This window comes from Hypanus sabinus, chromosome 8 (genome assembly GCF_030144855.1).
Source record: "Hypanus sabinus isolate sHypSab1 chromosome 8, sHypSab1.hap1, whole genome shotgun sequence".
Classification (NCBI taxonomy): Eukaryota; Metazoa; Chordata; class Chondrichthyes; order Myliobatiformes; family Dasyatidae; genus Hypanus; species Hypanus sabinus.
Window position 1 is genome coordinate 146,518,629 of NC_082713.1, and position 17,078 is coordinate 146,535,706.

Sequence of the window (17,078 nt, forward strand, 5' to 3'; positions counted from 1 at the left end):
TGAAAAGAATGGGTTAGATCGGGAGGAAACATCCTGTTAGAAAACCTAACTTTAACCTTGCATGGGGAGACTTTTCGTCATTTTTCTAACTTTTCTGATAGATGTTCTGAACAGAAATTAGTTTTCTTTATTATTCTTAAGAAATGTATTAAATTTCACCATTATGTTTCATCTTACCTGCTTGTTATAATTTAAATGTTAGTCATATAATAGTCAAAGTGACAACTGGTACATTTACAAACTGTGTATTTCCCCATGTCCTAAGAAAGGGAGGTAGGCGAGAGCTTTGTCAAGCAGCTCATATCTCCTATGAAGTGAAATTTACATTATTATTCATACTGTGTATTGGTGAGATTTTCTAGATTTAACAATTAACATGTAGACTCTAATGGATGTCTATCACATGCTTGAATAAATTTCATGATTGAGAGGTAATAGCTTATCAAACTAAAACAATGACTTAAAATTATTACTGAAATTTATTTGCAAATTATACAATTAATAGCTGAATTAGACAGTAGTGTATCAGCAAGTACTTAAAAAGCATTGACTTCGAACAATTCACATGTAGGTCTAATTGTTCCTTTATGGTAAACTAAAATAATTTTGGCTGGTGAATTCTATGGAAATAATTTCTCAGTTAACATCAATCAGTGCTGTTAATTGTCAAAGTTGATATGAGACTGAGATAGCTTCAGACATGCTGTAAAAGCTATCTCTTTGGAAAAGTTTTTTAAAGAAAGCAGCAGGCCAGGAATGAAACACATGCAAGCGCTGCTTGCATTTCCACAATAAGAAAGTAACTTAACATTCGGAAGAGTGTGCAAAGGATGACTCAGGAGCAGGAACAGCGCACACAGTCACACAGCCTGCTTTGCCATTCAATAAGATCATGGCTGATCTGCTTGTAACTTAAAATCCACAAACTCACCAAAGTCCTGTAGCCTTTCATTCCATTAGCTTATCAAGAATATACTAACTCTGAATTAAAATTATTCAGTCCTGTAGCCTTTCATTCCATTAGCTTATCAAGAATATACTAACTCTGAATTAAAATTATTCAGAATCTGATTTCACTGTTCTTTGAAAAATAAAATTCCGAAGACTTCCAAATATCTGAGAAGGAAAAGCTCATCTCTGTGTTAAAGAATAGCTCCTTATTTTTAAACAGTGACTCCTAGTTTTAGATTCTTCCACAGGAGGAAGCATTCTATCCACCTATCAAGATCCTTCAGGATCTTACATGTTTCATTCATATCCCCTCTCCCTTTTTTAAAATCCCTCAGATACATGCCTAGACTCTCCACTTACTCACATACTGTCTAGTAAATCTTCTCTGGGCTGCCTCAATGCATTATTGCCCTCTCGTTTACACTTAGGCTAATACAGTAATGCAATCTCAGCAATGTCCTGTATCATTGGAAGAGCATTCAGATTGTTACTGGGAATGTCAGGGCCATTCATGGGAGAACACAGAACCTTGTTTAAGCAGTAAAAGGAGCATGATTTAGTCTCAACGGCACCTCCTGCCCCGTCTGTCGAATGGTTTGCATTTCCATCATTGGCATCACCGGCTACCTCAGAACATAATAATCTGCTGTGGAATAAAGTCATTCCTGATGCTATAGGACAACCAGAGAAGAAAGCAAAATATCTGAAGCATAGTATTTCTGTTGTAAAATACATTAGTACCAGCAATGATCAAGAACATTCTGTTTGCAGCGCTTGCATAGTTGTCTTTTGTGACTCATACGCCAGGACATGCGGATCCCTCTGCTTCTCAGAATTGTGTATCTGTTATTTCACCCCAGAAAGGAGGTGAAAATAAAGTTCATAGAGATGAGCTTTATGTTTCCCATGCCCATCATCATCATCAGTTGGACTGAAAAGGCAGGGTGCTGGGACCGGAGGTGAGGGCAGGGCCCGTTCTGCTCACTGCTCTGTGACATTTGTTTCACTCTCCGCTGCTTTGAGGCTGTGAGCCTTAACCAGTTGCTCCAATCTTCGAGTCTGTGAGCTCCGCTGTGCGAAGAACTGAGGCTGAGACTGTACGCGGGCCCCGGCTGCTCCAAGCTTCATGTCAACGGACTGATTGCTGCTGCTTGCTTTTATGGCGTGCATGATCTGCGGTTTTCCCCCTCTCTGTGCATTGGGTGCTAGCTGGTCTTTTATAATGGGTCCTTTTGGGATTCTTGTTTTGTGGCTGCCAGCAAGGAGATGTATCTCAAGATTGTATAATTCAAAATACTTTGATAATAACTGTACTTTGAACTTTTTTTGACCATCGAAACATACAGTGAAGTGTCATTTGCAATGAATCAAATCGGCAAGGATTGCGCTGGCATCCTGCAAGTGTTGCAATACTTCTGGCTGCAAAAATGTCTTGCTTTGTGATTAAAAGAATGCCTCAGTAATGCTTTATAAATAAATACATACGTCTGAGAAAAGTAACATACAAAAAGACACCCTATTCGAGAGAAAGATCTGGAAATTATTTTCTAACTTCCCAGCGGATCAAATCTTGTTCCGGCAAATAATTCTAGTGGTAATCATTCCATGCAGTATTTATGGTTATACAAGGTGACCTCTACAAGAAATAGCTGAAAATTTCACGACAGACCCATTGTATGCAGACAGGTATCCATTATATACACCATCATCATTTCCAGCCATCCACTGTCCCTAGACTGGCAACTGAGTCACAACAGGAAGAAGTTATCAGGACATTGCAGGAATGTCAACCCTTATTTAAAAAAAAACTTTGTTGTGGAAACCAACTTTGAAAGTAGGAAATGAATCCCAGAAAACGAGATGACAGAATCATAAATAAAAACAAAAAATGCTAGAAACACTCAGTAGCTCATACAAGGGCTCTTCGACCTTAAACATTAACCGTTTTCTTTCCATAGATGCTGCCTGACCTGCTGAATACCTCCTACAGTTTTTTATTTTGACTTTAAAGTTGGGAACTTTGCTTTCATGGATATTTAATGTTTATTTTTCAAATCCAGAATATTGACATTATTGGAATCTTATCGAGGCAACCCTGGTTTAGGACTGTGAAGAAGTTACTTATGTACATACCTTATCATAATGGAAGACTTGATTGAAAGTTTTTACTGGGCTGGGTTGTAAAACGTTTTCTTATGGTGACTCTAAACAGGCTGAAGCAAGCTACGCTCACTGATCCAATAAAACTTGATGGAAGGTATTAGGACCATGACTTGCAGATATAAATTCAGTTCCTCTGCACTTAGTTCCAGTAACTTCATGGGTTAATAATTGTTTTTGTTTCTGATGCTAATCTAGCCCCTTTACAGTATCACTACTGTCTCTATTACTTATAAGGTTGTCAAGTTAAAATAAAACCTGCCACAATATTGGCAGTGCAGAAATCCCTATGAGGCTGAGTTGTCTGATGTGTTACATCAGATTTCAAATCTCTCCGTGCCCGTTTTACTGCAGCTCAGTTGTTTTCTGACATTTTCTTTGAAGGCCAAGAACTTGCTGGAGTCTGTGATTTGTCCTTCAAGTGGGGCTGGGATGTTAAAAATATACCTGGGTCTACTTGAGGAGATATCAATTTCTGCCCCTCCCAACTAAAGTAAACAAAAAAGGGATTACACTTATGTTAACAAAATCTTTCTTTTCTTTTCAGACTTCCAGTAAGAAGTGAAACCTTAAGGGAAAAGCCCTTGATCCCAGCAAAAACTGTCAGATAGTGCAGGAGATTGATAAGTGGAAGGCCAATGTGAAGTAGCTGAATGACACGGGAGATGGAACAAGGGTCACTGGAGATCAGCTTTCTCCCAGGCTCAAGGCAGGCATGGCCCGAGGAGACTGCAGAAGCTCCAGACAGCCAAGCTGCTAAAAGCAAACCCTTAGAGGACAGAGGGAACTGGAAGGGAAGGTTTGACTTCCTTCTTTCCTGTGTGGGCTATGCCATTGGACTTGGGAATGTCTGGAGATTCCCTTACCTCTGTGGAAGAAATGGTGGAGGTAGGTCACGTTGTCACATGCTATTTGTGTAAATAGGTTGACTATCTCAGAGCGTCTGAGAGCAGTAGTACATCATTTCCCTGACAGCACATGTCAAAGGCCACTACACTTACAGTCCTTAGCCCACTTGAGCTGCAGTCTTTACTCCTCACACCTGATTTTTTTAACCTTTTCCCAGATATCGATTCTTAACTCTCCTGTAAGCTAACGCTGCTAATGTTCACACATTTCCCCAGCTCATGCTGCTGAAATACCTCAATCTAGCCCTCATAGTTTAGACTTACCCTCCTGACGTGCCTTCTTCCCCTCTCTGTCATCTCATCACCACACTGGCATTCTCTGTTTCTGGACCCAATGGCGTGCTTCTCCCCCAGTAGCTTCAGCTCATTGCCATCACTGCTATTCTCCCTCCTACCTCCCCTCGCCCCATCCCACTGCTCTCACCAGCGAATATATCTGCTTGGTCAGTTTCTGTGCTCTTTCTTTGCCTCTACCCTTTCCATAAGAGTGGACTTTCCATTCCCTTCCTGTGCTCCCACCAGTACTCCCTTTCAGGGTCAGTGGTCTACGAACCCCATATCTCTTCATTCCTCTCTCAGTCTACATGTTCCTGTTCCTTGCATTGCGCTTCCTCTATAACTAAAACTACGATCTGCATTCTGCTTTTTTCCCCTTTTTATACAACTTCACTTTTGCATGGATAGATGGCATGAAAGCAAATGCTTTTCATGGTACCCCTGTATATGTGGCAACAGTAAACCAGTTATCAATATTCAACCAAATGATTGAACCTTGCTAGTGGCTGAATCTCTCCAGAAGCCTTGGGGAAAACTTCTTAACGATTCTCTGTTGTTTGCTCTCATCTCACTGAATCAGAATGCACTTATTTTGAATCTATGACCTTTGATACCAGCCAGGTGAAGCACCAACTCTGCCTTTATCTTGCTGTGCTCTAGAAGAATTGTTTACTTTCAATGTCAGCTTTCCTTCTCCCAAACTTCAGAGAATACATGCCCAGTCTGCTTCATCATTCTGCAAAAAATAAACCCACCCAAGCCCAGGAATCTATCTGGCAACACTTCATCAGGTGGAAGACCAAACGAGTACATAATATTACAGATGTAGTCTCACTGCTCCTCACATTCATTGCTAGGCCAGGATCCCCCACACTTCCTATTTCCAAATCTAGGAACCTGCACCCCAGCAGGGATTCTGCTCCTGTGATGGACTTGCTAAAGAGATGAGAACCAATGGAACGTGCAAAACAAACAGAAAGCAATCTGCATTCAAACATGGCTTTGCGGGAGGAGCCAACACACGGTGGTAGACGATTGCCTCTCAGAGAGCCACCAACAGCGAACCCTGCCGCACACTAGTCAAAGGGCATTTAATATTGCGTGTCTTCAAAATCAATGATCTGGGTGAAATTGTGGTTAATGGGATCGGCAGATTAGCAGATGATACCAAGATTTTTTTTTTTGGGGGGGGGAAAGAAAGGCTATCAAAGGTTTATGAAAGCAGGATCTGGACCAGCTGGAAAAAAGGGTTGAAAAATGGCAGATGGAATTTAATGCAGACAAGTGTGAAGTTGTTCATTTTGTGAGGACAAACCAGGGCACTGCTTGCACAGTGAGCAGTGGAACACTGAGGGTTGTGGCAGGCCAAAGGGATCTGGGAATATGGATTCATAGTTCCTTGATAGTACCGTCAGCAGTAGAAAAGGTCATAAAGAGAGCTTTTAGCACATTGGCTTTCAGCAATCCGAATACTGAGTAAATGAGTTGGGATGTTATGTTGGAGTTATGTTAGATGCTGGTGAGGTCAAATTTGGAGTATTGTGTGCAGTTCTGGTCACCTGCATTTGGATGTGTACATGGATGGGAGTATTGTGTGCAGTTCTGGTCACCAACGTTTGGATGTGTACATGGATGGGAGTATTGTGTGCAGTTCTGGTCACCTGCGTTTGGATGTGTACATGGATGGGAGTATTGTGTGCAGTTCTGGTCACCAACGTTTGGATGTGCTCATGGATGGGAGTATTGTGTGCAGTTCTGGTCACCTGCATTTGGATGTGTACATGGATGGGAGTATTGTGTGCAGTTCTGGTCACCTGCGTTTGGATGTGCTCATGGATGGGAGTATTGTGTGCAGTTCTGGTCACCTGCGTTTGGATTTGTACGTGGATGAGAGTATTGTGTGCAGATCTGGTCACCTGCATTTGGATGTGTACATGGATGGGAGTACTGTGTGCAGTTCTGGTCACCTGCGTTTGGATTTGTACATGGATGAGAGTATTGTGTACAGTTCTGGTCACCTGCGTTTGGATGTGTACATGGATGGGAGTATTGTGTGCAGTTCTGGTCACCTGCGTTTGGATGTGTACATGGATGGGAGTATTGTGTGCAGTTCTGGTCACCTGCATTTGGATGTGTGCATGGATGGGAGTATTGTGTGCAGTTCTGGTCACCTGCGTTTGGATGTGTACATGGATGGGAGTATTTTGTGCAGTTCTGGTCACCTGCATTTGGATGTGTGCATGGATGGGAGTATTGTGTGCAGTTCTGGTCACCTGCGTTTGGATGTGTACATGGATGGGAGTATTGTGTGCAGTTCTGGTCACCTGCATTTGGATGTGTACATGGATGGGAGTATTGTGTGCAGTTCTGGTCACCTGCGTTTGGATGTGCTCATGGATGGGAGTATTGTGTGCAGTTCTGGTCACCTGCGTTTGGATGTGTACATGGATGGGAGTACTGTGTGCAGTTCTGGTCACCTGCATTTGGATGTGTACGTGGATGGGAGTAATGTGTGCAGTTCTGGGGAGGGAGTCTCATTGAAACCTATCAAAAATTGCAGATAGAGTGGATATGGAGAGGATGTTTCCTATAGTGGGTGAGTCTAGGACAGAGTGCGCAGCCTCAGAATAGAGGGACATCCGTTTAGAACAGAGACAAGGAGGAATTTCTTCAGCCGCAGGGTGGTGAATCTGTGGAATTCACTGCCACAGATTGCTGTGGAGACCCAGCTATGAGTATGTTTAAAGGGAAAGTTGATAGGTTCTTGATTAGTCAGGACATCAAAGGTTCCAGGGAGAAGGCAGGAGAATGGGGTTGGGAGGGATTTAAATCAGCCATGATGGAATGGTGGAGCAGACTCGATCGGCTGAATAGCATAATTCTGCTCCTATATCTTGAGGTCCTATGTCTGCATCCTTTTATACTTTGAGTTGATGCCTCATGATTGGATGATTACATATTTTCATTAAAGAGCAGGTGTGCAGGTATACCTAATAAAATGGCCACTGAGTGGATGTTTTTCTCAGAATCGCATCCCTTTCTTGAAATAATGTCCCCATGTATTGTATTCCAGGTGCATTCTTGATCCCATATTTTATGACACTGATATTCACTGGAATCCCTTTGTTCCTGCTGGAAACAGCTCTTGGTCAGTACACAGCCGTCGGAGGGCTGGGTGTGTGGAAGCTGGCCCCCATGTTTAAAGGTCTGTATTTTTGAATGTTTCATTTGGAATATATTCTGAAAGGCTTTCCACTTTTAATAAATGGGGTGAAACTTCTTCCATAATGTTTGGAATGTTTGGTTGAATGTTTTGTTTTACTGTTTTTGCAAGGATTCAGTAATATAATAAAATTAGTGTTTAATAATCATATAATGTTAAGATTAAGCAAATAGAAAAAGGATGGGAGACTGATAGGAGCTAGGGTGAAATGTTTGCCTTTTGCACTCCGAGATCTAAAATTGGATTGAAATAATGAAATCCCTTCTTCGGAAACCTGTACACAATTACTCAACAGTAACAGTCACCTTACTAAGTTAATGAACACAAAATAAAGACCTGGTTGTTGATCACCAAAATTTGTCTTAACAAATTTAATCAACATGTCTAGCTAGTAATAGAAAGGCATCTCAAAGCACTCAAGCTGTCTATTAAATTAATTTAATGAGCTTCCTCTCAAGATCAGGTTGGGTTAGGAATTAAATGCAGGCTTTGCCAGGCAATGCCCACAAGAACAAGATTAAATTTTTAAAAAGTAGTTGCGCATGAGCTACTTTGTCACAAAATTTGCAAAGTTTATTGTTAAAAAAAGGTAGAATTAAATCATGAATGTGGAGAGCATACTTTAATTGGCAACATGCAGTTATGGCCAGTGGTGCATTTCCTTACTCCTGACTCCCTTGGATGAAAAAGCACAGGAGTAGGAAGGTCACTCTGAAGTAGTAAAAGAGTTTCACTGTCTCTGTGGCTGATGTATATGAGTGGATCTTTGCGTATAGTGGGAAAGATTTGTGATGATCAGAGCCAGGAGTCAAATCGTTTAAACAGCCAAGAACTGGAAGCTGATTATTCATGGTGGAAGAGGAGAGGACGTGGAAGGCTAAGTCACACTGCCTGCCAACCTATTGCTTGATGTCAGCACCTCTGACAGACCTTTATTTAAAAGTTTCACACAGAGGAAGAGTTTCCATGTGGTCATTAACTGGCTGTGATTTGCCTTCAGCTGGAAAAGAGCAGGGGGAATGCAAAGAGCAGGAGCAAGCTCCCTGGAAGAGAAACTTACAAACGAGTTTTGCTGCCAGTGGTATAGATGTGGATGGCAGAGACTGCTGAAGCAAGCTACTGGGTATGCACACACAAAATGCTTGAAGCAGCTTGCCAGCAGCCACACTTCAGCTTCAAGGGTTGCATAGAATCATGGAGTCATCGAGGCCTAGACTGGACAGCTTGGAAATGGGTCCTTTGGCACAGCTTGCTCATACTCACCAAGTTGCTTAATTGGGTTTGTCCCATTTGCCTGCATTTTGCCTGTGTCCCTCTAAACATTTCTGATCATTGTACCTGTCCAAATGCCTTTTTAAAATTGTACCTGCCTCTACCACTTCCTCTGACAGCTCATTCCATATACTCATTATGCTCTGTGTGAAAAGTTGCCCCCTGGCCCATTTTAAATCTTTCCCTTCTCACTTTAAACCTATGCTCTCTTGTTCAGAACTCCCCTAGTCAGGACAAAAGACTTTGGCTATGCCCTTCACAATCTTATAAACCTCAATGAGGTCACTCTTCGGCCTCTGACACTCCAGGGAAATTAGTCAGCTTAAGCAGCCTCTTATGACCAGGTCCAGTCCCAGTAACATCCTTGTAAGTCCTATTGTCTATCACACCCTTTTCAGTTTATTGATGACTTTCTTAGAACAGGGGGGCAAGAATCATTTACTGTAGTCCAAATGTGGCCTTACCTTTTACAAGTGTGCCAAATGCCTTCTTCGCCATCCTGCCTATCTGCATTGCTACTTTCAAGGAATGGTGTAGCTGCCTCCCTGTTCTACAACGCTCCTCAGGACCCCATTATTTACTCCAGTGCATTTTTAGGTAGATGCAGTACTGGAATACACAAATTCAACTTGTTAATGCCCCTATGCAAAATGGCATGAATTAATTTATAAATTTATGTTACAAGTTTAATATTCATTTAGTTATTATTTTTGGAACAAGTGGATGAAATGATGGCAGGGGAGATCTAGAACGGCTGCTGAATGCTAATTTGAACCTCTATAAGCAATTGCAATCAGAGAGCCTAGCCTGAAAGTCACCAGTGAGGTTGTGTGGTAAACCATGTATATCTGTCTGGACACACCCCTCTGCTGACTGCTCCTGTGGCTCCTCACACAGACCCCTGGATAAAGGTGATTGTGTCACTGCTTCTCCCACAGTCTAGGGCAGTCATCTGGAATGGACATGCTCCGTTTTACTGCTAATAAAAGCCTTTCAGTATTTGCTCTACTGGCAGTCTTTTGGAGTTACTGATAGCACATCAGGTTACCTCCTCCCTGCTTCTTCTTCCTCTTCCATTTCCTCCCACTCCTCCTTCCCTGCTGGTTCCACGGGCAGTGCCATCACCAAGATGCGATTTGGCAGCATGCGGTAAACTGATGTAAATCTTGACACAAACTCTGCCAAACATACTGGTTGATCCAGTCAGCAGAATCATTGTTGCGTTAAGGTGATAGTCTGTTGTTCTGTAGCACTTACAGCAATATTGTGTTCATTATTAGCATGCTATCTATGTAAACATCTGTTGTACAACAGATTCAAGTCCTATTTTAACGACAGACTTGGCCTGCTACTGAGAACTACCCCCTCCCCCACCTTCCTTTGGTGCTTATTATATAACCCTCAGCAACTTTAAAGCACTCCAGAAATAAGTAGAACCACTGTACCACTCATTAAAAATCAACCAGTAAATATACAGTTTATAGGGAATTCCTTGTATTTTAAACAACTTTACACGCAACAGTCACACTGTGTTTACAGACAGAAGGATAATCCCATGTATTGCACAATTTCATGTCCAATTGCAAGGTGACAAAGCAAATCAAAAGCCTCCAGGGGCATTTGTTGCTGCACCAAAGACATCATCAGCTCAGAAGAATTTAATTGTTGTTTCAAGAATAGAACATCTTAATGAATTGCAGACCCCAAACCTGCTATCTTCCTACTTGTTGGATATTGTTCGTACTCACAGTGAATTGATTTGGTCTAGTCTGTGATTTTTCATTACGCATTTTTAATAAACTAACTGATAAGGTGATTGTTTATTGATGTCTTTTCCATTTTAAACTGCACTCTCATTCCTGACAGGAGTTGGGCTGGCTGCTGTAATCCTGTCATTTTGGCTCAACATTTACTACATCGTGATCATAGCGTGGGCTCTCTACTACCTCTTCAGCTCTTTCACAACGGTGAGCCTCAGTATTCAGGTATTACCATCAGTAAGTTTCACCAGGGCTCTTTTGATCTCATTTGTAACTTCAGTGGCAGATGTGAGGAAAGATTAAAGAAATGCTAAGTGTACCATTTTGATAAGGGCACTACAAAGAGCTTTATTTTTATAAAAGCAGGAATACCTTGTTGTTTGTAAGAAACTCTATTCTGCTTTCCATACTTCAATACAACGTAGAAGGAAGCCTGTGGTGAACTACATATACCTGTCTGGACATGCCCCCCCCCCACCCCCCCCCGCTAACTGCTCCTGTGGCTCCTCCCACAGACCCCTGTATAAAGGCGATTGGAGGCACTGCTCCCCCCTCAGTCTCCAGGATGTTGTGTGGTGGGCTCTTACTGCTGACGCTGCTGATGGTGCTTTCTTCCAGCTAATAAAAGCCTATCTCGACTCACGTGTCCGAAAGTTACTGATGGTGCATCAAAGCCATTCAGCCCATCCAGTCTATTCCAATCACATTCCTGCACTAGTTTTCACTCTAAGGTATTCTCCGTGTGTACTAACCAACTGGTAGTTTACAGTGGCAAATTATCTTACTAATCTATGTGTCTTTGCCGTGTAGGGGAAAACCCACGTGGTCACAGGGAAAATGTGCAAACTCCACACAGCTGGAGGTCAATATTGAATCTGGATCTGAATAGATAATGGTCTGTTTGGATGTTAGAGAGAGGTTTGGTTAACCATTGGGCTATGTGTCAGGTTTCCACATCTTCAGATTGTGAGCAGCAACATCACATTGCATTTATATAGCCCCTTTTAATACAGAGAAACCAGCCAAGAGTTCATAAAAATATGACTCACAGCTGCAAAAGGAAAAATCATGACACGTTTGCGGCTAGGTAACCAGCACATGAAAAAGGGGAAGAGAGGCAGGAAGTTTAAAGAATATATTCCACAGCTTGGGTCTGTGGCAGCTGAAGGTGGAGATCATGGTGTGGCATACAGCACAGGAGATTGTTGGAGTTAAATCTCAGAGGTGTTTCATTATTATATAACTTAAGAAGAAATGAGTAATTTTCATAAGATAATGTTGGTGGTTTAGTCTCATGCGTCTCTCCAAACTGGACATGGAGTTAGAGAAAGCAGCTACAGATGTGCAGTTGCTAGAGGAGGCTGAGGGGAGGCGTTGGATATTGTGTATTGTGGAGGCTGATCTGTTCCCTTTGGATGTTATCAGGAGCTCCCCTGAAACAATGACCACAACATTAATTCTGGATCAGTGAAGAATGAATAAATAGCAAAACAGACTATTTGGATTTTCTTTCTTTATTTTAAACACATTGACTAATGGGCGTATTAATCTTTTCTTCAGGTACTTCCTTGGCAAAGCTGTGGCAATAGTTGGAACACAAAAGCTTGTTTCTCTAACTACTCCCTGGCTGATACCTCCAACCTGACCAGTGCAGTGACAGAATTTTGGGAGTAAGTGGTGCTCATCTAACTAGTGAATAGGATTGGATAATGTTTGTTAATTATATTTATGTAAAATCTGATGTTTAATGGACAAGCAGGGCACCTTGATTCTGACTAGCTGTTCAGCCTTGGGTCATTAAAATTTAGGAAACATGTTTTGGAAGCTTGTTACAGTATGAGGACGCCTGCAAAAATCAACCATAAAATTAGCATTATGGTCTCCTCTCTGAGTGATGTACACAATGTTCTATGAAAGCTCTGATAAACTATTGGGACAAGGTGACTTTCAGCTATCAATGTAAAGTGACTTGTCTGACTTGTCCATTGCATTCAGAAAACAAACCAAATAAATGATGAGAAATTCCTCAGGATTCACGTTTTCATAGTAGCTATCTGTGTATCATGTCTACTGGGAGTACACAGACTGAAAACTGAGACGGGACATGGATGGGCAGTGTGTATTCTTGCTTAGACAGCATCTACCCAACTTCTACCCAAGCACTGGTGGAAAGTGGGTGGGGATAGGGTGGGGGCAGTAGGAAATCTAGTGTGTCATTAATAAGATATTTATATTCCTGTGACTGATCTCTGTAATGCGAGCTGGGTGGTTTTCCAGTTCAGTCTGAATGGTGATACTATCCGTTGCCAAGCACATGTTTGACTTGGATTGAGTTTTAGTTGCTGCTCTTTACACGGTGATTCCTGAAGGAGTGTTGATGTGGAAAGCGGAAAATCACCCTGGTGCTCTCTGAAACTTGGGTGTGCTATAATTTTGTACTGATCTAATTCTGCAACTATTTCATGCTTCACCTAATCTGGCAAAGACTGATCTCATTCTCATGGTTGCCTGTAACTATATAGATACACATTATTACAGTGGGCAAAATTGATTACTCTTCTCTTTTTTTAATTCTTCACTTATGTTTTTCCAGCTGAAAGGCCAGGCAGAAAGTGTACCCTCTGCCCACGCTGCCCTTTGGTTAGTCACTGTTCATGGGAATGGGTAACTTGGCTCACAGTTTTCTCATTTTGATCTGACCTTCACTCCTATTGTGGAGCACAGCAAGCACGTACTGTTGTGCAACTAATTTAATTTGGGTACATTACAAACTCTGGGGTAAGTCATTAGGATGCCGAAATCAAAGAGCAATCCTGCACCTCCAGTCACCAAACAACAAATGGCCTCCAGTCTTCGGAGCTCATCGTCATGGCATGGAGTGGACCTGCAAATGTTGTTTTTATACATGCAGTTGTCAATTATCTGTATTTTATTATGGGAATATAAGAGCAGAATTAAGTCTGGTGAGATGGCCATTTTGGATTGGTTTCATGTAATATGTAGTTACTGTTCCAAAATCATAGAGCAGATAATGATATACTCTAAATTTTACCTAGCAAGAGATAACATCTGACGAGAAATTAGTATGATTGCGTTGAAAGATGAGAAGACTCAAAGTTCAAATTTCAAAGTACATTTAAAGTATATATATGTCACCGTATACAACCCTGAGATTCATTTTCTTGTGAGCAGACTCAAAAAACCTTGTGGGCCGAAGGGCCTGTATTGCGCTGTAGTTTTTCTATGTTTCTATGTTTTATAAATCTACAGGATAATAAAGATAACAGAATCAATGAAAGATTGCCCAGCCTGGGTGTTCAACCAGTGTACAAAGGACATCAAACTGTGCAAGTGCAAAAAGAAAGAAATGATAATAATAAATAAAGTATTAAGTATAGAGGACATGAGATGTAAAGTCCTTGAAAGTGATTCCATAGTTTGTAGGGACATTTCAATGATGAGGGAAGTGAGGATTGACTGAAGTTATCCCCTTTGGTTCAAGAACCTAATGGTTGAGGGGGAGTAACTATTCCTGAACCTGGTGGCATAAACCCTGAGGCTCCTGTACCTTCTTCCTGATGGCCACAGCGAGAAGAGTGCAGGTCTTGGGTGGTGGGGGACCCTGATGATGGATGCTGCTTTCCTGCAACAATATTTCATGTAGATGTACTCAGTGATTGGGATGGCTTTACCTGTGATAGACTGGGCTGTATCCGCTAATATTCGTAGTACTTTCCATTCAAGGGCATTGCATACTGGGCTGTGTTGCAGCCGGTCAATGTACCCTTCTACTACACATCTACCGAAGTTTGCCAAAGTTTTAGATGTCATGCTGAAACTCTGTGAACTCCTAAGTAAATGGAAATGCTGCTGCGCTTTCTTCATAATTGCAGTTATGTACTGGGCCCAGGACAGCTCCTCTGAAATAATAATATTGAGGAATTTAAAGTTGCTGACCCTCTCCAGTTTTGGTCCTCTGTTGAGTATTATTTCCTCCTCCTGAAGTCAATACTCAGCTCCTGGTCTTGCTGACATTGAGTAAGAGGTTGTTGTTGTGGCACCCCTCAGCCAGATTTTCAGTCTTCCTCCTATATGCTGATTCATTACCACTTATGATTTGGACTATGACAGTGGTGACATCAGCAAATTTGACTATTATATTGGAGCTGGGCTTAGCCACACAGTCATAAGTTTAAAGTGAACAGAGCAGGGGGCTAATTACACAGCCTTGTGATGTACCTGTGCAGATGGAGATTGTGGAGGAGATGTTGTTGCTGATCCGAACTGAATGAGACTGCAAGTGAGGAAATCGAGGATCCAATTGCACAAGGAGGTATTGAGGCCAATGGCTTGGAGCTCATTGATCAGTTTTGAGGGGATAATGATATTGAATGCTGAGCTGTAGTCAATGAAAAGCATTCTGATATACGTATCTTGACTGTCCAGGTGTTCCAGGATTGAGTGAAGAGCCAACGAAATGGCATCTGCTGTTGACTTGTTGCACAGGTGGGGAAATTGGAGAGGATCTAAGTCACTTGTCAGGCAGGAGTTGACATGTCTCATCAAAGCACTTCATCACTGTGGATGTAAGTCCTACTTGGCGATAGTCATTGAGGCAGATCATCATGCTCTCATTGGGCATGTTATAATTGAAGCCTGCTTGAAGCAGGTGGGTACCTCAGACTGACGAAGGTAGAGGTTAAAGATGCAGTGAACACTCCAAACAGTTGATCAGTACACGACTTTAGTACTCAGCCAGGAACCAGATCTGGGCCAGATTCATTCCATGGGTTTACCCTCCTGAAGGATCACTTTCAGAGACTGAAATCACAGGGTCATCAGGGGCTGTGTGAGTTTGTGAAGGCTCCCCAATGCTTTGACAGTCAAAGTGAGCCAGGAGGCATTGAGCTCATCAGGAAGTGAAGCCCTGTTGTCGTCTACCTTGTTTGATTTAACTTTATAAGGGATGATAGTATTCAAACCCTGCCAAAACTGCCGAGCATCCTTCATTGATTCAAGGTTAGTCTCGAATTGTCTCTTCACCCATGACATGGCTTCCTGCAGATCATACCTGGATGTCTTGTAACTTGCTCAGTGACTGGACTTGAAGGCCTCTAATCTGGCTCTCAGTAGCTTATGGATCTCATGGCTCATTCAGGGCTTCTGACTGGGGAAGGCTGTGAATAACACTCATCTACAACTGTTTTAATAAAGTTCGTGTATATTCATTCAGTTCCACAGATGAGTGCTTGAACATGGCCCAGTCCACTGGCTCAAAGCAATCTCATCACTTCCTCTCTCCTCATTTGAGGATGCAACTATAAAGGATAAAAGGAAACCATTGAGATGTAAATATTATTTGTTAGATTATAAAATAAACATCACCTTTTTTATTTATGTATTTTCAGACAAAATATGCACCAAATTACCAGTGGGCTAGATGAACCAGGAAATTTGCGATGGCCTCTGGCTGGCACACTGGCTCTCTCCTGGATCCTAGTTTATTTCTCAATCTGGAAAGGCGTGGAATGGACAGGAAAGGTGGGGGTCAATAAATTCCTATTTTACTTTACCTTCAGAAAATATCAAGAAAAGTCAACGAAATGGTTCTCCATTAGGGTAATTGGGTTTAGTAGGTCTTAGAAAAGAAACATAAAGGTTTTACCTGCCTCTCCAAGAAAAAATGATTATGTTGTCACTGTTTTACTGTCTTGCAACTCATATAGTAATTCACAGGAAAACAAATAAAACTAGATGCTGGAATCTGAGATTAGTCTTTAATTCCTGGAGATTGTAAGGTTGAATGCCATGGCTAATGGAAAAGACGCAGTCTCTGTTACAAAGCAATCTCTGTCTTGTGTCCATGCTTCTAATTTGGTACTCTTTCTCTCCATTTTATCTTAACTAGGTTGTGTACTTCTCTGCCACTTATCCCTATGTCATGTTGATCATTTTATTTATCCGTGGAATAACTCTCCCAGGAGCAAAGGAAGGGCTTTTATTTTACATAACTCCCAACTTCAAGAAGCTCTCAAGCTCACAAGTGAGTACAATGTGGATTTTCAATGTCACTGCAGTTCTGTTGCAATGTGACAACTGTATCTGCTATGTATCAATTTGTGGCCTTGAAGAAAGTAGAAGATTAGGAATGTTTCCCTTTGGGCTTTCACCTTCCAAAGTTCAAGAGAATCTTGTTGTTGCATGTTACATTTTGACTTGACAGGTTGTATGAAATTCCCCGATTCAATTCAATATTATCTTTGCAAACATATATTTACACCTAACTTCTGTTTCCTGCTTAGGTCAGTGCAATAACTTACTGAATCATCCTCAACTACTCTTCCCTCCTGTAGAAACATGCAGAATCTTCTACACAGGGTTCACTGGAGATGCATTGAATACATACTGATGGATGAACAGTTAACAGAATGTACTTTGTGGTAAATGTACAGAGTTGTAGGCACCAGGTCTTAACAATAGTTCATTGGCCATGAAGACTTTTATGCTAAAAAAAATCAGATTTTTAAA

General features: G+C 41.6%; 2 protein-coding genes across 12 annotated transcripts in view; one reads left to right on the top strand and one right to left on the bottom strand.

The window, feature by feature from the left end:
* The window catches only part of LOC132398553 (uncharacterized), an 87,366-nt gene that overhangs the window by 41,885 nt on the left and 28,403 nt on the right, over positions 1-17,078 (bottom strand). The gene's annotated exons all lie outside the window — the stretch shown is intronic.
* Positions 3,086-17,078, top strand: part of LOC132398551 (sodium- and chloride-dependent GABA transporter 1-like) — a 39,683-nt gene continuing 25,690 nt past the window's right edge. For 3 of the 5 annotated variants that reach the window (XM_059978172.1, XM_059978177.1, XM_059978176.1), the window contains exons 1-6: positions 3,086-3,999; positions 7,369-7,500; positions 10,657-10,787; positions 12,111-12,220; positions 15,959-16,091; positions 16,459-16,593. In XM_059978172.1, the coding sequence (XP_059834155.1) occupies positions 3,765-3,999; positions 7,369-7,500; positions 10,657-10,787; positions 12,111-12,220; positions 15,959-16,091; positions 16,459-16,593 (876 nt within the window). In that variant the 5' untranslated portion in view covers positions 3,086-3,764. The remainder of the gene's footprint in view (positions 4,000-7,368; positions 7,501-10,656; positions 10,788-12,110; positions 12,221-15,958; positions 16,092-16,458; positions 16,594-17,078) is intronic. The other 2 variants (XM_059978173.1, XM_059978175.1) reach the window with 2 other exon arrangements.